General features: G+C 58.0%; 2 protein-coding genes across 5 annotated transcripts; both read left to right on the forward strand.

Moving 5' to 3' along the window:
- Window positions 1-1,344: 1,344 nt before the first annotated feature.
- On the forward strand, window positions 1,345-9,746 carry RDH13 (retinol dehydrogenase 13). Of its 2 annotated transcripts, XM_074220003.1 has the most exons (7): window positions 1,345-1,420; window positions 6,067-6,185; window positions 7,221-7,376; window positions 8,060-8,164; window positions 8,288-8,500; window positions 8,704-8,805; window positions 8,980-9,743. In XM_074220003.1, exons 1-7 carry the CDS (start codon window positions 1,356-1,358, stop codon window positions 9,222-9,224), a joined length of 1,005 nt encoding a protein of 334 aa, XP_074076104.1. In that variant the 5' UTR covers window positions 1,345-1,355; the 3' UTR covers window positions 9,225-9,743. The 2 variants fall into 2 exon arrangements, with proteins under 2 accessions (XP_074076104.1, XP_074076105.1); XM_074220004.1 differs by lacking the exons at window positions 1,345-1,420; window positions 6,067-6,185 and adding an exon at window positions 6,721-6,850 and having other exon boundaries at window positions 8,980-9,746.
- Window positions 9,747-12,009: 2,263 nt separating this feature from the next.
- Window positions 12,010-22,324, forward strand: EPS8L1 (EPS8 signaling adaptor L1). Of its 3 annotated transcripts, none has more exons than XM_074220007.1 (21): window positions 12,010-12,181; window positions 12,351-12,397; window positions 12,579-12,619; window positions 13,021-13,079; window positions 13,156-13,317; window positions 13,596-13,745; window positions 14,370-14,452; window positions 14,537-14,691; window positions 15,273-15,325; window positions 15,408-15,534; window positions 16,943-17,031; window positions 17,170-17,244; window positions 17,542-17,690; window positions 17,919-18,060; window positions 18,293-18,321; window positions 19,645-19,795; window positions 20,904-21,032; window positions 21,114-21,207; window positions 21,691-21,862; window positions 21,943-22,075; window positions 22,166-22,324. In XM_074220007.1, the coding sequence occupies exons 2-21, from the start codon at window positions 12,381-12,383 to the stop codon at window positions 22,319-22,321; spliced, it is 2,166 nt and encodes a 721-aa protein (XP_074076108.1). In that variant the 5' UTR covers window positions 12,010-12,181; window positions 12,351-12,380; the 3' UTR covers window positions 22,322-22,324. The 3 variants fall into 3 exon arrangements, with proteins under 3 accessions (XP_074076108.1, XP_074076106.1, XP_074076107.1); XM_074220005.1 differs by having other exon boundaries at window positions 12,010-12,129; window positions 12,320-12,397; XM_074220006.1 differs by having other exon boundaries at window positions 12,010-12,129.
- Window positions 22,325-22,501: the final 177 nt, after the last annotated feature.

Below are 22,501 nucleotides of genomic sequence, written 5' to 3' on the forward strand. Positions count from 1 at the left end.
AATATACAGAGAACCGAGTCATATTTTTAAAACAAAAAGCCATTCCCCAACTGACAAATGGTCAAAGGATATGCAAAGGCAATTTACAGATGAGGAGGTTAAAGCAATCCATAGCCATATGAAAAAATGCTCTAAATCATTAATTATTAGAGAAATGCCAATTAAAGCTTCTCTGAGGTGCCACCTCACACCTCTCAGATTGGCCAGTATGACCAGGAAGGATAATGATCATTGTTGGCAGGAATGTGGGACATCTGGGACACTATTGCACTGTTGGTGGAGCTGTGAACTCATCCAACCCTTCTGAGAGCTATTTGGAACTATGCCCAAAGGGCAACAAAAATGTGCAGACCCTTTGACCCATGCCACTACTGGGTCTATACCCTGAAGAGATGAGGAAAAAGGGTAAAAACATGACTTGTACAACAATATTCATGGCAGCCCTGTTTGTGGTGGCAAAGAATTGGAAATCCAGTAGATGTCCTTCCATTGGGGAATGGCTTAGCCAACTGTGGTACATGTACGTCATGGAACACTATTGTTCTATCAGGAACCAGGAGGCGGCGGCTAGGGGCGCAGTGGATGGAGCCCCGGCCCTGGAGTCGGGAGGACCTGGGTTCCAATCCGGCCTCAGGCACTTCATAATCCCCCAGCCGTGTGGCCTTGGGCGAGTCACTTAACCCCACTGCCTTGAAGAAACCTAAAAAATAAAAATAAAAAAGGAAAGTCAAGGGGCCGAGCCCTCCGTGAACTTCCAAACTCAGGAGAGTCCCACAGAAGCTGCCTTCCCACAAGGCCCCGGGGCTGGCCCTGGAGTCCGAGGACCCGAGTTCGAGTCCCGCCTTGGTCCGGGGTGAGTTATGGTCCCCCCGCGGGGCGTGGGGGCGGGGCGGGCCTCTCCCCCCCCTCCAGGCCTTGGCGCCCCTCGGGCGGTTCGGGGTCCCGCTGGGGGGGGGGGGGGATTCCCCAGAGGAAGCCCAAGCCCCCGGGCCCTCCCCCCGGGGCCGGCCCTGCCCCCAGCCAGAAGGGGGGTCAGCAGCGTCCCAGGCGCCCCCCGCCTCGGGGCGGCCCGCAAAGGCGCCCCGACATCCGAGGAGCCCCGGCCCGGCCCCGCGCCCCCTGCTGGCCGAACGCAGCCGCGGCGCTGAGCGGGCGGGGCCGGGGCTCCGGGGGCGGGGGCGGGCTGTGGCCGGCGGGGGGCGCTGTGCTCGCTCACGCTCCGGCCAACGCGCCTGCGTCCGTCCTCCGTGGGGGCGGGGCCAGACTACAAATCCCAGCAGGCTGGGCGGCGGGAGGGGCGGGGCCCCGTGGGGGCGGGGCCGCGGGGCCGCGGGGCGGGGCCATGGGGCGGGGCCATGAGCCGCTACGTGCTGCCGCTGTCCTTGGCCGGGACCCTCGTGGGGGGCGCCGTGCTGCTCCGGTGAGTGGGGGCCGCTGGGGGGGGGCCGTGCTGCTCCGGTGAGTGGGGGCCGCTGGGGGGGCCGTGCTGCTCCGGTGAGTGGGGGCCGCTGGGGGGGGACCGCGCCCCGGTGAGTGGGGGCCGCTGGGGGGGGGGCCGCGCCCCGGTGAGTGGGGGCCGCTGGGGGGGGGCGTGCTGCTCCGGTAAGTGGGGGCCGCTGGGGGGGGCCGTGCTGCTCCGGTGAGTGGGGGCCGCTGGGGGGGGGCCGCGCCCCGGTTTCTGCTCTGTGAGGGGGCGCCTCGGCACCGCGCCCGCGACTCGGGGGGGGGGCTTCGTCCGGCCACGTGTCCCTGAGGCCCCCCAGGCAGGGCGCGCAGGGCCCCGGGCCGGGACCCCCGAGCGCCGAGGGAGCCCCTCCGCGTGCGCCCCGGCCCGGAGCCGGGCTGCCGCCGAGCAGCGGGTACCGGCGTGCCCAGCCCCCGCGGAAAGGGGCGCAGCTGGGCCTGGGGAGAGGGACCTTCCGAGCTCAGACAATTGCCTGGACCACAGCCCCCCTAGAGACCCAGGGAAGAGGCCCGGCCGGCCCCGGGGGCATCCACCGCGCCCCGGGGGGCCGCACCCCGAGGGCCCAGCTCCCCCCCCCCCCCGGGGGCCGAGAAAGAGGCCTCGGGCCCATTGGACCAAGCTAGTGGTGCCAGCTCCACCAAGAGAAGGACGCGTGTGGCAATGGATGCCCCCGGGATGGGCAACGCTGTTGTGCCAGTCAGGTGGGGCCAGGCCTCTTGCCCACATCTCTGTGGGGGGGACTGATCCAGGTAATTCTCGGAGATTAGAAGGTGTCAACTTACAGTGCTACGAGAATTCCGCATGCCATGGGGTGAAGAACCACCCTCCCCGAGTGCCATTGTGCCAGTGGACACTGCCTTGTGCTCTCAGTGCTGTGCAGTACTGTTCCACCAACAGTATTACCATGGTGCTGTGAGCATCGGGTGATTCTGTTGTACTGTACTATTGAAATATCGTACTGGACTGCAATAGTCTTGTGCTTGAAGGAATGATGAAGGGGCTGAGTCCCAATTTCACAGAAACCTGAGGAGACCTAGATGAACTGAGGCAGAGGGAGGTGAGCAGGACCAGGAGAGCAATTGATAGAACTCCAGTGATACCATAAATCTAATTGGCCTGGGAAGCCTTGGAGCTCAGGTCAGTTCTATAAGAACCCACCCAGGTTCTGGAGAACCCACCTCCTGGCAAAAGCATGATGACTCCAGGGACAGGTGAAGTCTCCATTTCTGATCGTGGTCATTGTGGCAATTTGTCTGCTTGCCTGTGTGTTTATTACAACGGCCTTGTTTTTCTTGTGGTTTTTTTTTTAATTGGAGCTGGAGATGAGAGAAAATAAATTCTCAAGTTCTCATTCATTGAAAAAAATAAAACAGTTTCTGAGGGCATTGATGTCAAACTCAAATAGAAATAGGACTACTAGAGGCAACTTGGTGGTGCAGAAGATAGTGCATGGGCCCTGGAGTCAAGAGGCCCTGAGTTCAAATGTGAACTCAGACACTAAATAATTGCCTAGCTGTGTGACCTCGGGCAAGTCACCAGACCCCATTGCCTTGCAAAAAAACCACAAAAAAAGAAATGGGGCCACTGAACCATATATAAGGATCCCCACTGGTGCATATTGATGAAGAAAACCATAGATGTTCATTTATCTATGTTATACAGATACCAGCAGACCCTCATGTCTGACAGCTCTGGCCCGGATGCCTCTCATTCTCATTATTTTTACTGATGGAAGTATTGTGAAGTGAAAAAAGGCAGCTTTGGTGTCAGGAGGACCTGGAGTCAAATGCCACATCAGACACATACCAGTTACATGACTCTGAGCAATCACTCAACCCCTAGTGCTCTGAGGCTAGGAGTTAGAAGAAAACTGCTGACCTGCTTCAGAGGAGCCCATTTCTGTCCTTAAATTCTGCTGCCCAAGTGTGATTATTGTTTTCTTCCTCAGTTACAGAAGACGCTAAGAGCAGGCCTTCCAAACAAGTCTAGGGAATGAATCCTGATAGGGAAATACAGAAGAAGTCACAGTGAATCATCTGTCCCACCCCGCTCAGCACAGGATGACAGACCAGAAGGACAGGGTCAGGTCAGGAGCATACAGCATGCCATGGATCTATGTATAAGGGCAAGAGGAAGTCCTGGCACATCACCAGAGCCATATCAGGATAGGTGCCAAGCAGCACTTTGGTCATTCACTTCCCATTCCCAGGTTACAGCAGGGCAGAGAAAGAAGGGGACTGCATACAGTGTTGGAAGGTTCTGGGCATATCCTGATGTAGGAACAAGTTCAGAAGCCCAGGTGCAGAGCTACCTCTCAGTTCTAGATTCTAGCTCAGTTTGAAGACTGCAGTGGAATAACTAGGGCAGAAATCTCAGTCGAAAGGGAAGTCAAGCATCTACCTAATCTTGCTCGTCCAAAACTCAGTTCAAAGCTCAGAGCAGGGAGCAGTGATTAAATTTTGCCATGGATTAGACCCCTTTAGAAGCTCTGAAAGTTGGTAGATTCCCAGACTGTACCTGATTCTCAAACAGCACAACACTCAGTACCATAAGAAAGCAACCACAAGACCATTTCAGACTTGCCCTCCAGCCCAGTTTGAATATTAAATCTAAAGGGTAGGCTAGATAAATGAGCAAACAAAAATTTGAAAATAATAATACCACCATAAACGGTATTGTGATGAAAGGGACTGTCAAAACACAAATCCAGGAGGGGAAATGACTCCAAAATATCTATAAGCAATGATTCAGAGAAAAATACAGGCTGGGCACCGACTTAACTAGAATTCCAGGAAGGTATGAAGCAAGGATATTAAAAAAAAAAAAATTTCGTAATAGAATGAGAGCTCTGGAGGGAAAAAATGGCAAAGAAATGAGAACTATGGAAAAAAATTCAAATTAATCTTGGCACAAGAAGTACAAAGCTTTGCATAAGCCAATAAACTCCCTAAAAACCTAGACTGGACCAAAGAGAAGCCATTGAGTCCAGGAGACAAAGAGAAATATTACAACAAGTCTAAAGGCTGAAAATATAGAAGAAAAACAACAGAATCATTGGACTTTCTAGACCCTGTGGTATAGAGAGACTTGCTAGACCAGAGAGTAAAGTGGAAATTGAAAAAAACCTAACGGTTACCCCCTCAAAAGAAATCCCAAAATGAAAATGTCCAGGAATATTACAGCTAAAATATGGGGCTTAAAATACAGTGATAAACAAATTAACGAGTATCCTCCGCTTACACTGAAAGATGGGGAGATGTTCCCTCTGAACCTTATCATCATCATCTGATGTCATATAAGTCTAATTAAACAAGGTCTTAGAGTGATGGTTAGGTTTTTCTAATTCTGTTTTTATTTAATTTTAAGTTCCATATTCTCTCACTTACTCCACCCTGTCCCCCACCCATTGAGAAGACAAACTGTAGCAAATGAACATGTGAAGCCATGCAACACATATTTCCATGGTCTTCCTGTTGCAATAACAGCAACAATGAAAAAGCAGGGGGAAAAAAATTGAAAGAAAGTATGCTTCAGTCTGCACTCAGTTCATTAGTTCTTTCTCTGGGATTGGATAGCATTTCTTACAAGTCCTTCAGAGTTGTACTGAGAATATCATTGTGGGAACAATTAGGGTGGCACAGAGGATAAAGCCCTGGCCCTGGAGTCAGGAGGACCTGAGTTCCAATCTCGCCTCAGACACTTAATAATGACCTAGCTGTGTGGCCTTGGGCAAGCCACTTAACCCCATTGTCTTGCCTTTAAAAAAAAAAGAAAAGAAAGAAAGAATATCATTGTATTGAGAATAGCAAAGTCATTCACCTTGAGCATTGTCACAGTACTACTGTTGCTGGGTATACTGCCCTGGTTCTGCTTTCACTTTTGCATCAGTTCACTTTAAGTCTAGGATTTCTTTTTAAATCAGCCCTCTCATCTTTTCTTATAACCATAGTATTACATCACAATTATAGACCACACTTGTTCAGCCCATCCCCAACTGATCAGCTTCCCCTCAGTTTCCAATTTTTTGCCATCACAAAAGAGCTGCTATAGGGGCTGCTAGGTGGCACAGTAGATAGAGCACTGGCCCTGGAGTCAGGAGCACCTGAGTTCAAATCCAGCCTCAGACACTTAATAATTACCTACCTGTGTGGCCTTGGGCAAGCCACTGAACCCCATTAGTTTGCAAAAAAAATTTCAAAAAAAAAAGGAGCTGCTATAAATATTTTTGTGTATGTGGGTCTTTTTCCCTTTTTTGTCCTCTCTGCTATACAGACCTGGTAGTGCTATTGCTGGGTCAGAGAATATGCACAGATTTCTTACGCTTCAGAAAGGTTGGATCAGTTCACAACTCCACCAACACTGCCATATGGTCCCAGGTTTTCTACATCCACTCCATTGCTTATCATTTACTTTTTAAATCAACTTAGTCTGGAAGGGGTGAGGTGGTACCTTAGAGTTGTTTTCATCTGCATCTCTAATCAATAGTGATTTAAAACCATTTTTCATATGACTTGTCAGCTTTGAATTCTTCTGAAAACTACCTAGTCTTGTCCTTTGAGATGAGCTGAAGGGTGAGAGCATTCTATACCTCTTCTCCTCAGGGATTCTGTCAGTGGTGGGAGCTGCCCTAGCAAAGCCACCATCCATGGGAAGACGGTCATTGTCACTGGAGCCAATACTGGCATCGGGAAGGAGACTGCCCGAGAACTGGCCCGGAGAGGTAAAGTCCCCAGCTTCGGGAGCTCAGTCCTGAATCCCCTCCTAGGGAGAATCTAGGCATTGTGGAGTCAGAGAGTCCTGCATTTGAATGCTACCTCAGCTACTTATTAGCAGTTGGATCCTGAGCAGGTCACTTTGTGATTCTGTGCCTCAGTTTCCCCATCTGTAAAATGAAGGGATTGGAGTCAGTAACCTTCAGGATACTTTCTAGCTCCAAGTCAGTCTAGCCTCCTGACCCATCACGTTGGGGATGGGGAGGGAAGATGTGGGGTGGACCTCAGTTCCCTCATCTCTGAAATAAAGAGCTTGGATTTCTGGGTCTCTTGTATTCATCAAATACCAGGATTTCAGGTTGGAAGTTACTGTGGGGGTGTCTAATTTCTCTCATACTTGAAAATCAAGTCCCGGCTAGCAGCTTCCCTGAGAACCAGTCACTGGTCTTTGCTCAGAGACCTCTTATTACAGGGAACTTACTACTGCCCAATATAAAAGGCTTGTGGATTTGGAGGGAGAAGGAACTTCAGAGGCCACCAGAAGGCCACACAAGTGGTACAGTTTGAACCCAGGTCTTCCTGACTTCTATTGTCAAGATTTCTACCTGCCATGTACACCGCCTCTCTCTGGAACCTTTGATGGGTCTTTGGGGGGACAGAAGGGTGAACTTGAGTAAGTTTCTTTGTGGACCTCAGTTTTCCCACATTTAAACAAGAAAGGGGGTAGTCAGGTTTAGTATCTGAGCCCCCTTTCCAGCTCTTGTTTCTATGAGTCTCCATAACTCTTGAGTCACTATGTGACATTGAGCTCCATGCCTCAGTTTCTTCATCTGGAAAATGCAGAGGGTCAGATGATCTCCAGAGTTCATTCCTGCTCTTCTTCTTGGGACTCCAGCCCTAAGGCTGAGGACCAAATGAGACGCACCCTCAGGACATCTCTGTAGTCACTCTTTAGCTCCAAGGCCTCCCAATGCTCCCCAACGATCTTAGGCTGAGTGGCTGTCCATCCCTGGGCCTCAGTTTGCCTTTTTTCTTGTTTACAGGAGGCCGCGTCATCCTTGCCTGTCGGGACTTGGACAAATGTGAGGCAGCAGCCAAGGAGATCCGGGGGGACACACTCAACCATCATGTGGATGCCCGGCTCTTGGACCTGGCCTCTCTGAAGTCCATCCGGGCCTTTGCCAAGAAGATCATGGAGGGTAGGAAGCCTAGGGGCAGGGGTACAGCCAGAGAAGGGTGGCCTGCAGCTCAGGCCCGTTGGCGCTGTGTGACTCAGCCCAAGTTAAATAACCTCTCTGCACCTCACTGCTTCCTCTTCTGGAAAGTGGGGTTCCTCAGGCTTGTGCAGAATCTTTCTGCACACCTCTCAAGCTCCCCTGCCCCCCAGAATCCTGCACAGATACACACACACACACACACACACACACACACACACACACACACACACACACACACACACATACACACACCACTGGATTCCATCAGCCCCTGCTTTGATCTTTTCTCTGCTCACTGCCCCCTCTACCAGCCCCCTCAGTGCCAAGGGGATGTGGTTCCTAGGTCCCAAAGGGGAAGAATTCAGAGTTTGTGAGATTTGAGGCTACACTGAGTGGCACCCACTTGTTCCTCTGCTAAGTGTGATGCTGTAGTTGGGGACGGGGAGGAACAAGAAGCTCCGCGCCCCCCCCCCCCCAGGACTTGGCACCAAGGAGAACAACAGAAGAAAGGGCCCAGGGGGGCAGCAGAGATGGACCTAGGGCTGTTCTGGCCAGTAGCAGGAGGGGGGGGCAGTTTGTAAAGTGACAGGAGTGAGGCACATCAGTGTTTAGGAGGGGGTTGCTTGGCCAGGGCTGGGTCCTCAAACCCTTTGACCCTTTTTCAGAGGAGGAGCGTGTGGACATTCTGATCAATAATGCTGCCGTGATGAGGTGCCCCCACTGGACCACTGAGGACGGCTTTGAGATGCAGATGGGAGTCAACCATTTGGGTGAGTAGAACCCCCCCTTGGGGCATAAAAGACTTGAATCTCCTATGTGGGTTGAAAGGCAACTCATTGGGCATTGGTGGGGGTAAATGACTGGGATCTCCTCCTTGTGCCCTTGCTCCCCAGGTCACTTCCTTCTGACCAACCTGCTGCTAGAGAAGCTGAAGGCGTCAGGGGCCTCCCGGGTCATCAATGTCTCCTCACTGGCTCACATTGCGGGCCACTTGGATTTTGAGGACCCAAACTGGGAGCAGCGGCCCTACGAAGCCAAGGCCGCATACTGCCAGAGCAAGCTGGCCGTGGTGCTGTTCACCAGAGAGCTCAGCCGGCGGCTGGAAGGTGAGCCTGGAGTCAGTCACCTAGAGGACCTGGGCAGTTTGGCAGGCAGGCTGGGTTGTAGATGTGCACAGTGGCCCAGAACCCTCCAAGGTTCATGAAACGCTTCCCCGTCTATAAACCTTTGGGGTCCACAAAGTGCTCTCCAATAGCCAGTGAACTGCCTTCATTGCCTGCCGCCATGGGCTCTGTCCTCTCCCCCACAGGGACTACGGTCACTGCCAACTCCCTGCACCCCGGGGTGGCCAGCACTGAGCTGGGCAGGCACACAAGCATGCATCGCTCTGCCTTCTCCAGCACCGTCCTGGGTAAGTCCCTCTTCCTCGGGGGAACTGGCAGAAGTGTAGAGGAGTCCATGAGACTCCCTAAGACCAGCTTGGGGGGCAGATGGGAGGGGGGGAAACCTGTTAACCAAGGGTCTTCCCCCCCTCCAAGCCTCAGTTCCCCCTCCCCAGTCTCTGACTATTCCTTCCTGACCCCAGGCCCCTTCTTCTGGTTGCTGATAAAGACGCCCAAGTTGGCGGCCCAGCCAAGCGTGTACCTGGCTGTGGCTCCAGAGCTCAGCGGGGTCTCAGGCAAGTATTTTAACATCTTCCGGGAGAAGGACCCAGCTCCCCAGGCCCAGGACGACGTGACGGCTCAGAAGCTCTGGGCCTGGAGTGCTCAGCTTGTGGGGCTGGAAGAAGCCGAGGCCCTGAAGGCAGGGCCACCTGTGGGGAGCTCGTGACACTCTGTCTCTGGACCCCAGGGTCCCCCAGCACGCCACTCCAGGGGCGGGGAACCCGCCGAGATTCCTCCTGACCCCACCATCTGCAAGGCCGGACTCAGGCCCTGAAGGTCATCCAGCTGAGGAACAGAGAGGCCCCTCGGATGGTCGGTCTGAAGGACAGGAGCGCTCCAGAGGAAGCATGCTGTCAGTACAGATAGCGGCACATTGTTTCAACAAGTCTGGCTCTGAGCTCTGCGGGCCACCACCCTCGGGGGCACCCGGGCGTCAGTGGGCTTCAATGTGTAATGCAAGGAAATGGTTGATTTCTGCTAAGAGCTTGGGAAAATAAAGATCCGTTTTTCCTCTCCCAAGATCACCAGCTCCCTGAAATTCTTCCATGGACCCCCAGATTAGGGCCCCTTGGGCTAGGAAGGGAAAAGGGAGGCTGAGAAATGGGCCCCTCTGGCTGGTGGTTATTTTGTGGAATTGCTCCCCAGATATCAGTGGGGGCCTCCTTTTAAGGATAGACGGTGAGGAGGACAGCTGCTTCAGTTGGCCAAGATGGAGCCGGCCCCAGAGGTTATTGGCAGGCACTGGGCTGGGGTCGCATTGCCACCTCTGACATCATCCTTTGGTCTTCCCACTCTGGCCCTTCCCCACCGTATGCCCCAAGTCTCCGTGCCCAGGGACCCTGTCACTATTGTCCAATGGGAAGCCCCTCAAAGAGGCCTGGCTGGGGGGAGGGCCATGGGCTGAGGAGCAGAGGTCAGACCTGGCCCTGACACCTTCCACCTTCCACTGGGCCTCAGCTTCCTTGTCTGTCAAATGAGGGGAACCCCTCAGGCACCCCTCCGACCAGAGCTTGGCCAGCTTCGGCCAAGATCCCCACCCCCACCTCTAGGCAGCTGGAGGAGGCCCTCCCTTGGCCCAGGCCCCAATGAGAGCAGAGACACCCCACTTATCAGATGGGCAGACGGTGCAAACCCGGGTGGGGTGACAGGGAGATGTGCTGGCGGCAGGACAGGAGTCACGGGATCTCAACAGACTGATGGAAACCATGGCCCTGGTCCATGGAGCTCATGGATCCCAGGTTGGGAGCCAAAGTGGGAAGGGAAGAAAGACCTCAAAACCATGGCCACGAGTGAGGTGTCGGAGAGGGATGTCTGAGAAAGGGGGCCTTGGTGGACTGCAAGCCCACTAAGAGTCGATAGACCCGGCTCTGGGAGGGCGAAGAACAAGAAGTCAGGACACTCCTGCCCAGAGGATTGAGGCAACCCAAGGGCTCCTTCAAGTCCATTTTACAGAATGGGAAACTGAGTCTGGAGAGGACAACTGTAAGGCTTTCCCAAGACTGAGGCATGTCAGGTCAAGACCTAGTAGGCCCACCTAGTGGTGGGGGACTCTGGGTCTCAGTGTGGGGCATAGCCTCCCCCAGGACCCCCCAAGGCCAGTCACCCACTGCCAGGCTCTTACTTTACAGTTAGCTTATTGGATCCTCCCCTCAGCCCTGAGGGGGAGGTACTGAAGATCTCCGTTTTATAAGTGAGGAAACTGAGGCAGGCAGGGGCACGCATCCAGGACGTGTCTGAGGCTGGATTTGAACTCAGGCCTTCCTGACTCAAGGACAGAAAGCAGGAGAGGGACAGAGGGTGGGGAGTCTGTTCAGGTAGCAGGGACCCGACCCACATTCTGCACCCCTGCCCTTCCACCCTTTGTCCACACACCGACCAGACGGGTCACCACCCCGTGAGCAAACAGGGCCGGCCTTGGCATTCCCTGCCCACGGCCTCTTCGGAGCTGGCCAGGCCGGTTCCTCTGATCTCCACCCTGCGCCTGGCTGTGCCCCACCCCCACTCCGGGCTCTGGCTAAACAGGGGACCCAGACTCCCACGAGGAGCCACGTCTGGGGCCCTAGTGGGTGAGGGAACCCCTCCCTCAAGAGCCCAGGAGGCTCACCACCTGCTAACCGAGGCAAGCACTTCACATCTGTTGCTGGGGGAAACAAGTCAGCCCTCCCAGGCCTCGACAGGGGCACAGAAACAGGGAGCCTGGCGCCTCGACTCTGCTCCACGACCGAGCCCTCGACCCCCGGCGGCGTCGCTGCTTCTCACTTGTTCAACCGTGATGCCATCTCCCTCCTCTGCGCCTTTGCCCTGGCTGTGCCATCTTGGGCTCCCTAATGAAGGGTCACTCCCTAGCCATCTCTCTCCCCTCCCCGGGCTCCCGACCCCTCGTTACCTCTGGGGTGGCCACTCCTGGAGGGCAGGGCTCTCCCTGCTGTGGTCACACACAAGGCCCCGGGTCCAAGTGGACAAGGGGGGGAAGGGGGCACAGGAACTCCCAGAACCTCAGGACCCCCCACAAAATATTCTCCTTCCCATCTCCTCAACACTGGAGGATTGGGGAGACCCCCAGGAGGGCACACGGGGCATTTGGGGGGGTCTCTGCATCCTCTGGGTACCAGGGCACACAGTGGGAGGTGGGACTGGCAGCTCCCCGGAGAGGCAGGGAGGGTGTGTGTGGCGGGGGCAGGGGAGGAGAAGGAAGCAGGGACTGGCTGAGGGCTCAGGAGGGAGGGGGACCCGGCTCGGTTTCGGTTACACCCAAGGCCAGCCACAGGCTCCGGGGCCCCTGGGGGGGGCCCTCCCTGCTCCTGTTCACAGGGACCCAGGAATCCTGATCCCCGGGGCCCCACCTCCCTGAAGGACCCGGCTGCCACTGGCTGGAGGTTCCAGCTCCACCCCCCAGGGCCACACCCCGCCAGGTGAGGGCTTAGGTATGTGGGGGGAGGTGGGGCACCTGGGTTCTCTCACTCTCTCTGGGACTAGGGCCTGGGCCTGCTGTGCCCAGGGAGGCTCCCTCCGGGTGGGTGCCTTCTCCTGGACGCTGCTGCTTCCGCAGGGGCAGGGCGACACTGGTCCAGGTGAGCCCCGAGAAAGGGACCCGGGCATTCTGTTCCCCCAGCCAACTCTTCAGTAAGCTGGCATTCCCTCCCCAGACCAGGATCCCCCAGGGCCTCCTTCCAGGGATCCCAACCAAAGGGGCCCCAATCCCAGGCTCCTTGGGGGGTAGGGAAGGAAAGGTGGGCTGGTCACTGGCTCCTTGGGCCCCAGTGTCTCCCACCCAGGTCTCTCCTCTCCCCAGGCTGGAAGCCCCAGCTCCTGGTTTGGCACCATGGCCAGCCCCGCAGGGTGAGTGTCTTCCGGAGCCCTCCCCTGCCCCCCATCTGCCCACCTCCCCTCCCCCTCCATGCCCCCATCCCTTCTTTCTCCCAAGTTCTACTACTCAATATGGGACTCTTTGGTGGGAGGGGGAGAGTAGAGGGGGTGTCTAGGAAGCTTCATCCTAAGATCCTCTGACCCTCCTCTCCAGGCCCATTGCAGCCCCCAAACCCAGTGCCAAGTCCATCTATGGTGAGTGAGGAGATCCTGCCAGGGGGTGGGCCAAGGATTGGCTGGTAAAGGAACTGTCCAGAACCTCCCCCCACTCCCTGACAATGACTTGGGGTGTCTCAGGTTGAAGTATGGGGGCCCTCGAAGTGGTGAAGGGATTGAGAGGCAGAAAACCCGGGTTCAAATGTAGCCTGCCTCTTGGTAGTTGCTGGGCCTGGACAGGTTCCCTCTTCTCCGGCCTCAGTTTCCTTTGGTATAACATGGAGACAGGCAGACAGCCTCCATAGTGGGCACCTTCCACATCCCAGTCAGCCTTCCTGAGGTCCCCCCCCAAATTCTGAGAAAAGGGCTCTGGGCTGGGCTCCCCTGAGGGAGGGGAGGGGAGGGGAGCAGCTTTTCCTCAGCTTCCCTTTTGGTCCTAGAGCAAAGGAAGAAATACTCCACAGTGGTCATGGCAGACGTGTCCCAGTATGCCGTCAATGTGAGTCTTGCAAGCCTGGGATGGGGGCACAATGGGGACAGGCTAGACCCTCAGTCTTACCTGCCCTCTCCCCCAGCACCTGGTAACCTTCTGCCTGGGGGAGGAGGATGGGGTCCACACCGTGGAGGACGCCTCAAGAAAGCTCTCCGCCATGGACACCCAGGGGCGAATCTGGGCCCAGGAGATGCTACTGCAAGTATCCACAGGACACGTGAAGCTTCTGGACGTGGACTCCAAGGTCCGGAGTTGGGTGGGCGGCAAAGGAGAAGAGGGAGGGTGCTGGGTCTGAGTCCCAAGTCCACCCCACTCTGCCTCTGGCTTTCACCCTCTAAGGAAGTGGACAGGAAGATCTCAAAGCCCCACAAGTGGGGAGGGAGGGCAGGAGAGATACAGTGAAATGGGAACCCCAAAGGTGCTGGTGGACTCCTCAGGGGAGGCTCCTTCCGGCTTTGCTGGGTCCCCTGGGGGAGGTAGCCCTGCCTGGATCTCTCTCCCAGCCTCTCTACCCTCCCACAGGAAGAACTCGAATCTTATGCCTTGAACTCCATTCTTCGGTGTGAGGCTGTATTCCCCCCAGGTCAGACCCGCTCCCTTCTCCTCCTGGTGTGTCAGGAGACTGAGCGCCCCCAGCCCGACGTCCACTACTTCCAGGGCCTCCGGGTTGGGGTAAGGAAGGTGCTGGAAGGGACAGTGAGGGCTCCAGCTGACCCATGGGATCAGACAAGGACTTAGAAGCAGCTCTTAAGCTGAGGGAGAGACTGGGGGGAGGGGGCCAGGAGGGGCAGGGGAGGCCATCCAGGAAGGTATCCCAGGGGTGGCCCCCTGACCAACTCAAGCCCTGGCCCTTGCTGAAAGTACTGGTAGAATCTGAGGGAGACCAACTCAAAGACAAGTCAGAGAAAAAAAGAGGGCTCAGGGGAAATTGGGGGGCAAAGAAGGAGTCAGAGAGGAGAGAGGGAGACAGGAAGGAGAGAAAGGGGAAGGGAGGTAAGAAGGCAGAAAACAAGGGAAGAGAAAGAGGGATTAAGTGAAGGAAACCATGAAGGAAAAAGGGGGGCAGAAAGGGATGCAAGGATGAAGAAGGGATCTGGGTTCCCACTGAGTCAGCCAGGACCCCAAAATGGGTCCCAAGGCCTTCACCAGGCCATCTCCACCTCTTCTCAAGTCTCTCGGGTCATCTTTTTTGTGGCTTCAAAGAGGACGGGTCCCCTAAAGGAAGGACCAGGGCAATCAGAGCAGGATATCCAGAAAGGGGGAACTACCTTTCCCAAAATGGCCTTCTCTTGGCAGGCCGAGCTGATCCGAGAGGACATCCATGGGGCCCTGCAGGCCTTGCGATCTGGCAGCGGAGATCGACGGGCAGCTGCCCTGAGGTGGGTGGGGGAGCAGGATGTGCTGGGAAGAGGAAAGGGTCTCTGAGTTAGAGGATCCTCACCTGTCTTCCCCCTGCCCCTCAGGGCCACACAGGAGGAATTGAACCGCCCCTCCAGCTCGGGGCCTGTGGATGTCCCCTTCCAACGTCGGCCTTCTACTCGTGTGGCCATTGCCCCCCGGGAACGCCTGGTGGGACCCCAGGCCAAGGAAGAGGCAGCAGTCCCCAAGGAGGAAGAAGGTGAGGTCTTAGGGGAGGCCCATTAGAAAAGGAAGATATGGACTTTTTCCCTTAGGGACCCCCCTCTTCCACCTGGGTCTCTTCCTTGGGGAGCCCCTGCTCAAAGACAGGAGACATGGCCCTGCCCATAGGGAACCAGTCTGACCAGGGAAACAGGAGACAGAGATGCAAAAGATGCTTAGGGAGTGAGGTGCTCACCTCTGTATGTTTGTCACAGAGGGCAGCTAGGGGGCACAGGGAGGAGAGCACCAACCTTGGAGTCAGGAGGACCTGAGACAAATGCAACCTCAGACACTTGCCACTAGTGGGGAGAGTCTTTGGGATGAGTCACCTAATCCTGATTGCCTCACATCCAGGGCCACCTCCATTCATCATATCTGGCCACTAAACCCAGGTGACTGGAGGAGAAAGTGAGGCTGGGGACTTAGCCCAGCCCCTCACTCAAATCCAATCCATGTGCTTGTCATGGCATCACCTCCTTGATGTTGTGGTCAAACAACGAAAACCCAGAGGGGAGAGAAGGCAGATGGGGGCAGCCAGGGTGGGGGTCATTTGTCTCTGAGTCTTCCCTTCCTCCTCAGGTACCCAGAGGCCAGCCCTGGAGCTAGCGAGTCTCGAAGCTGAGCGCAACGTGGTGAGTGGCCTGGGGAAGAAAGGGCTCCCCGGAGCTCTGGCGGGGACCCCGCCTGACTCCCTAATCTCCCCTGGATTCTCAGGACATCTTGAATCACATCCTGGATGACGTGGAGAGTTTTGTGGCCAAGCTGCAGAAGTCTGCAGAGGCCTCGCGGGTCCTGGAGCATAGGGAGCGGGGCCGGAGGGCCCGCCGGAGAGCTTCGGGAGGTGAGAGAGGGAGCGAGCCCCCCCCCCCCCTGCTCCAAGACACACGCATAGCTCACGCATGTATGTTATGTGCGGATTGTGTATATGTGTACCACAATTAGCACAGTCCCCACACGCCCCACTCACGCACACATCCCAAAACCAGAAGTAGATATATTCTGGAATCCATGCGGGTTTATTGAAACTGAGCCTTCGGGTGCCTAGACCACTAGGTCGGTCGTTTCCTCGGACCCGCGTCCATGGGCTTGTGATGAGAGCCAGAGGTGGCTATCCAGTCCTGCGCTCTCGGGTCCACCTCTTTGGGAGGCACTTAGTACCCGACCGGGTGCACAGGGGCGCACGGGAGGTAGGGACGCACGGGAAGCTGGGGCGCACAGGGGTGCACTGGAGATAGGGACACACGGGTGATAGGGACGCACAGGAGCGCACTGGAGATAGTGGCGCACGGGAGACAGGGGCGCACAGGGCAGCAATGCAGGCAGGGACGGACGGGAGACAGTGGCGCACAGGGGCGCACTGGAGATAGGGGCACACGGGTGATAGGGACGCACAGGAGCGCACTGGAGATAGTGGCGCACGGGAGACAGGGGCGCACAGGGCAGCAATGCAGGCAGGGGCGAACGGGAGACAGGGGCGCACAGGAGATAGGGGCTCGGGAGGCAGGGACGCACAGGAGGCCGGAGCACTTTTGCCTTTTCAAGACTCTCTTTGAGGGGTCAGGTTAAAAGACAAAAGCAGTCCCCCGGAGAGAAGACAGTGTGACAGGGCTTGCTGACCCACCACCACCACACCGGGAAGTCACGGGGCCACTGGGAACAAGCAGTGAAGCAGTTGGCAGGGAAGCGACCCGTGCTGGGAATCCGGGGTCCTACGGAGTGTCGGACTGGCCCTTTCCCTAGTCATTCAAAGGCTAGCCCCCATTTCTTCCTTCTCCCTCCTTCCTGTCCGTCTGTCTCTGTCTCTGTGTCTTCTCTCTGACCTCTTTGTGTCTATCTATTGGGTTCTGTCTCTCCCTCTGTCTCTACCCAGCTCTCTGTGCCTCTACATATGTGTTTCCTCCTCTACCTCTCTTCCCACCATCTCTGTTTCTATCTCTCCCTGTCCCTCCTTCTTTCTGTATCTCTCCCACTCCATCTGTGTCTCTTTTGTCAATCTTCGTCTCTTTGGCTCCTTCCTCTCTTCTGTCCTGTCTTTTCTTCCCAAAGGTCTCCTTTCCCACAAGTCTCCCTGGCAATCAGCTCTCACATTTCTGACCATGTAGAGGCTTTCCAAGATACTATATTACCTTTATAGATGGGGAAACTGAGACCCAGAAAGGAAGCAGGAATTTGCCTAAGCTAGGCCAAGACTGGTTACTCTCGCTCTTTCTCCGCCTCTCCTTGTCCCCACCCCCCAATCTCTCCCACAGAGGGGCTCTTGACCCTTAGGGCAAAGCCTCCCACCGAGGAGGAGTACACAGACATTCTGCAGAAGATCAAGTATTCCTTCAGCCTGCTGGTGAGCTCTCTGCCACCCCCCACTCCCCCCCCCCATCCCTTGGGAGTCCCTGGGCTGGGCCAGGCACACAGCCTATTCCCTAGGGTGGGGCCTGGCATTCCAGGCACCAGTCGCCTGACCTAGCAGCTCCTCCCCTAGGCCCGCCTGCGGTCCAACATCACAGACCCCTCAGCCCCTGAGCTGCTTCACTTCCTGCTGGGTCCTCTGCAGATGGTGAGGGGGTCAGAAGTGGGAGGGGCAGGGGTCAGTCCTGGGGGGAGGGGTGTCAATCCTGGGGGGAATCAATCTTATGAGGGATCAGCCCTGGGGTTGCCAGTCCTGGGGCGGTGTCATCCTGGGGGGGTGTCAGTCCTGGAGGGATGTCAGCCCTGGGGGGAATCAATCTTATGAGGGATTAGCCCTGGGGTTGCGAGTCTTGGGGCAGTGTCATCCTGGGGGGGTGTCAGTCCTGGGGAGATCAGTCCTGGGGGGCCGGGTCCAGGCTGGGCATTCCCTCTGATGTCCCATTAGGTGGTGGACACGTCCGGTGGCCCCAGCTTTGCCCAGGCCGTGGCACAGCCTCGCCTCACGGGGGAGGCTGTGGCTCTGCTGAAGGAGAGTTTAACAGCCCGAGAAACTGAACTCTGGACTTCACTGGGAGATTCTTGGACCAAAACCCGGTACTTGGGACCCTGGGTCTCCCTGGAAAAGCTGTGAACGATAGGAACAATCATAGTCATGGTTGTAGCTGGGGCTTGACAGCTCATGAAACTCACAAACCACTTTACAAACCTCATAACCACGCTGGGAGGGAGGGATTATCATCCCCCCCACTTGACAGATGAGGAAACTGAGGCAGTGATGAAGTGGTTTAGGTGACCCTCCTGTTTCCTCTCTGTCCCTCACAGACTGGAGCTTCCACCTGAGGATGGTGCCCCCTACACCCCCGTTTTCTACAGTGGCTGGGAACCAGCCCCCACCACCCCTGGGGGCCAGCCCTGGGAGGATCCCGTGGAGGGCCAGCACAGACATGAGAGGCGTCGGTGGCAGGTGAGCCCCTGCTCCCTTTCCTAGGCCTCATCCAAGAGCTCAGGCTGGGCAGGGAGAAGCCTGGGTTCCTTCCCAAGCCAAACACATAAGCCTCTGCCCAGTTCTGACAATGGGTGACAGAACCTTGGGACTCTTGGAAGATTCAAGGGTCCTTTGAAGGGTTCCAGGGCAGGTACCTAGGGACCTAGATCCCGGCTGCCCCTACATCATCCTCCTCTTTTCTCCCTCCTAGCAATCGGCCCCACAGATCGTGGTCAATGGGTGAGTTTCAGGATGGGCCCTGGCTGGGGGTGGGGAAGGAAGTGGGGGGGGCCCTGGTGTGGTTGGTGGCCCTGGGAAGAAAGGGGCCCTGGGGTGAAGTGAGGTGGTCTGGAGGACTCTAAATGTCTGTGTCTCTGTGTCTGTCTCTGACTGTCCCTCTCTGTCTCTGACTCTTTCTGGGTTTGGGATGAGGGATGCAGGTGGGTGAGGTGGTGAGGGGTGGGGAGAGGGGGCTAGGTTGGGGGGATGAGGGAGGGACATAGACACAGACACAAAGGAATGGGGACATTGGAGCAGGGTGACGGGCAGAGATGGAGGGGAAGGTGATGGAGGGAGGTGGCAGGGATGTGGAGACAGAGACACAGACACAGAGGGTTTGAGGATCTCGATGGAAAGGGAAAAGGAGGCTGAGCTACCCAGGTTAGACAAGGGGGAACAGATGCCAGGGAAGAATCAGCATCAGGGAGAGGAGAGCCGAGGGACCAGGAAGCCAGGGCTCACAGGGTAGGGGGTCCAGAGACCTGGGCTCCTGGGGAGATCCTGGGGGGGGGGATCCTGGGTGCAAGAGAAGCAGGAAAAGCAAAGGAGAGGACTGGGCAATGGAGGGGGCAGGAGCAGGGCTCTGCAGGGACTGGACCCCGAAGCTGGCAGCCCTGAACAGGGAGGGGCTGAGGCCCTGAAGACCCCCCTCCCTTGCACAGGTAGGATTGGGGGGCCCCTAGGTCTGACTTCTCCCCCTACTCCCCCTAGCCCTGAGAACACCAACCCACCCACCCTGTCTCCACATTTGCTGCCTCTGTCCGTGTCTCCTATTTCTCTCCCTCCCTTTCCTCCCCTTTTCCTTTCCCTCTTGTCTCTCCTTTCCCTCTCTTTGCCTGTCTCTTTATCTCTGCCTCTCTGTCTCTCCTCTCCCTCCCTGGTCTCTGCCTCTGTCACTGTCTGCCTTTCTTCTTTCTCTCCTCCCCCCCACTTTTCTCTTTCCATCTCTGTCTCCTTCCTCTCTCCCCTGGTCTGTCTCTGGCTCTCCCCTCTCTCTTTCCCTGTTTCTCTCCTATCTGTCCCCACTTGTCACTCTGCCTCTCCCTGTCTCGGACACTCTCTTCATCTCTTTTCTGTCTCTCTCTCCTCTCTCTCCCCCAGTGTCTGTCACTCTCTTCACCCTCTTTTTCCTGGCTCTCTGTCTCTCCCTCTGTGTGTCTCTGTTTCTGGGGCTTCGTGCCCGTATAGCTTTTCTTTCCCCACCCCATCCTCCCATACCCACTGCCCCCTCTCCCTTGGTCGAGGCAGCCTCCCTCTGACCCCATCCCCCCAACCCCCTCTCAGCCACACAGAGCCCGACTCAGAGCTGGAGCCGGGAGCAGGGCTGCAGTCCGAGGCCGAGCCCAGGGTCCCAGGGAAGTGGGTTCTCTGTAACTATGATTTCCAGGCCCGGAATGGCAGTGAGCTCTCCGTCCGCCGAGGGGACCTGCTAGAGGTGACCAAAAGCCTGGGGCCTGGACACCGGGGAGTCGGGGAGATGGATAAGCCAGAGGGGTGGAGCGGCAATAGGAAGCCTTGCCCTCTTCTGATGCGCTTTGCTTCCGTGTTCCAGGAGCAGGCCTAGGAGAGGTTCTAGGTCTCCCCTGGGTGAAAGCCAGCCCCTCCAACCCCTACCCCAGGCTTAGCTCCCCATCACCATCCCGGTTTGAGCTTCTTTCTTCTCTCCCTCTTCCCTGCCCCCCCCCCCCCCCCGTCCTGCCTCCCCCTCTGGCATCCAAGACATGGCAGCTTCTGGCTCTCCTCCAACCTCTCCGACCACCCCTCTACCTCTTTCCCAAGTTCTCGGGGTGGGGCCCACCAGGCCTTCTGCCCTCTCTGCAGTCTCCCCCCGGGGAGAGTGCCTCTTGGGAAGATGAACCCCAGACCTCCTCCCTCCAGGGAGCCCCTGTTCCCCATCCCTCACCACCCACTGGACAGCAGCCCTCCGGACGGCCCTCTCCCGTTGCCCTTTGTCCTGTGTCTGCCCACCTGGGCAGCCGGTGTCAACCCCTCTAGTCCCTACATCTCTCCCGTCAACCACTTCCCTGCACTAAGCCGAAACCCCCAGCTCCCGGGCTTGCCGGCTTAGGGCCAGTTCCTGCTAGAGGACCTCCTCTCCTCTCAAGCTATCGGCGGCTCCCACATCTGCAAGCTCAGGACCTGACTTCACACGTTGGACTGCGGCCCAGTGGGACTCTTCCATTGGGCCCTCTGGCCCCTGCCCAGCCCCACTCCGTCCCCTTTGTCAGAGCTGGCGGGTCAGTCTCCAGCTTCACTGAGCCCAGCTTCCTGATGCTCTGGGCTGTCTGTGGGTCCGGCTGGGCGCCTGCCTTGCAAGGCCCTGCCCTCAGAGGGCAAAGGGCAGCTCAGGAGAGGAGAGGAGAGGAGAGGAGAGGAGGGGACCACTTCTGGGCACCAGAAGGGCCCAGCTTACCCCCCTCCCTGGCACTCCACACTGCCCATCGCCTCGAATACCCAAAGGAGCTAGTAAAAGAGTTGAATGAAGAAATGAGAGGCCGGGGACTCCTACACAGCTCTGAGCCTCCGTCTACCTCCCCTGCCAGGTCCTCGATGATGCCCGGAAGTGGTGGAAGGTTCAGGATGTTCAGGGACAGCAGGGGTACGTCCCCTACAACATCCTCACCCCACACCCGGGGCCCCCAAGCCGAAAACCCGGCCCTGCCAGGACACTGGTGAGCAAGGAAACCTGGGGCCTTGAGGGGGGCGGCTCCGGGGGCCCCGAACCTCCATCCCGTAACCGCTTGTCCCTTCAGGAACAGAGGACCCCTCCCCCACCCTTGGCCCCAGCCCCTCCCAGGCCCCGATGGGGCAGCACAGACAGCCTGGACCTGGAGCCTGGGGAGAAAGGTACGCGGGGTGGGGGTGGGGGGGCAGGTCACACTAAGGCTCCCATCCAGGCGCTCTGGAGCATGGCCTCTGCACCGTCTTGGGGGGCTTCTCGGCCCTCCCTGTCTTCTTCCCCTTCTCCTGGCTGTGTCTATCACTCTCTGGATCGGTCTCCAGGGCACCAGTGGGCCACGGCTAGGGTGGGTCCCTTTGCTGTGTGGCCTTGGATAAGTCACTGACCCTCTCTGAGCCCGCTCCCTCCTCGGTAAAAGGGAGCTGCCCCTTGCGGGCCTGCGCAGACACACACGGAGCCGGGTCCGAGAAGGGCAGCCCTTGCCCGGCCCAGCCGCCTTGGCACAGACTGGTCACTCCGAGCTCTCCTCTAGAGGCCCCGGGCCTGACTCGGTGGATCCCCGGTCTTGCAGGGACGGGGCGGGGGGCCCGTGGCCTAGGCTCCGGGGTCCCTCGGCCGGGCCCCCTCCCCACCCTGTCCACATCCCGCAGAGAAGTTCACGCACATGCTGAGCGTCAACGAGGAGCTGCAGGCCCGGCTGGCCCAGGGACCCCGGAGCCCGCGCAACTGCAGGCGAGCGGCGGCCCCCGAGCCCCCGCTCAGCCCCAGCTCCCCGGCCCCCCAAGTCTGCGCCTGGCTACAGGCCAAGGGCTTCAGCCCCGAGTGAGTGTCTGCGGCCGGGGGCCTGGGGGCGGGGGGCCGGGGTCCCGGGTCCGGCACTCCTGACGGCCTCGCCCCCCCAGGACGGTGGGGGCCCTGGGGGTCCTCAGCGGCGCCCAGCTGCTGTCCCTGAAGAAGGAGGAGCTGCAGGCGGTGAGCCCGGCCGAGGGGGCCCGCGTGTACAGCCAGGCCAGCGTGGTGCGGGCCCTGCTGGAGGTGAGCGCGGGGCCGGCGGGGGGCCGCGGGGGGCCGCGGGGGCCGCGGGGGGCCGGGCCCGGCCTCAGCCGCCCCCCGCTTCTCGCCCAGGCCGCGGACTCGGGCTCGGAGCTGGCGGCGGCCATGGAGAAGCAGAAGCGGAAGGTGGAGGGGGGGGGCCCCGGAGTGACCCCCCAGACGGACGGACGCACGGACGGGCCCCGCCCGGGGCTCTCCTGGTTGGGGGGGCCCGGGACCAGGGAATAAAGCCTCGTGTCTCCAGCCCCGGGTCCCGCAGTCTGGCGGCTCCGGCCCGTCGCCCCCTCCCCAGCCCCAGCCCCGCCTGGCCGCGTGGCCCCCGGCACACCCCCAGGGCCGGCCGGGGCCCCTCTCCCCCGCGGGGTCCCCCCAGAAAGCTGCCACCCCCCACAGAGCCGGAGGCGGGCG

Source organism: Macrotis lagotis, chromosome 1 (assembly GCF_037893015.1).
Source record: "Macrotis lagotis isolate mMagLag1 chromosome 1, bilby.v1.9.chrom.fasta, whole genome shotgun sequence".
Lineage (NCBI taxonomy): Eukaryota > Metazoa > Chordata > Mammalia > Peramelemorphia > Peramelidae > Macrotis > Macrotis lagotis.

Excerpts from the sequence above, each read along its gene's own strand:
- RDH13 (XM_074220003.1), top strand. The coding sequence starts at position 1,356 with ATGAGCCGCTACGTGCTGCCGCTGTCCTTGGCCGGGACCCTCGTGGGG. Across the intron at positions 7,377-8,059 it reads TGCCAAGAAGATCATGGAGG|AGGAGGAGCGTGTGGACATT; the intron begins GTAGGAAGCCTA and ends ACCCTTTTTCAG. Across the intron at positions 8,806-8,979 it reads CTTCTCCAGCACCGTCCTGG|GCCCCTTCTTCTGGTTGCTG; the intron begins GTAAGTCCCTCT and ends TCCTGACCCCAG.
- EPS8L1 (XM_074220007.1), top strand. Across the intron at positions 14,453-14,536 it reads CGACGGGCAGCTGCCCTGAG|GGCCACACAGGAGGAATTGA; the intron begins GTGGGTGGGGGA and ends CCTGCCCCTCAG. Across the intron at positions 14,692-15,272 it reads AGTCCCCAAGGAGGAAGAAG|GTACCCAGAGGCCAGCCCTG; the intron begins GTGAGGTCTTAG and ends CTTCCTCCTCAG.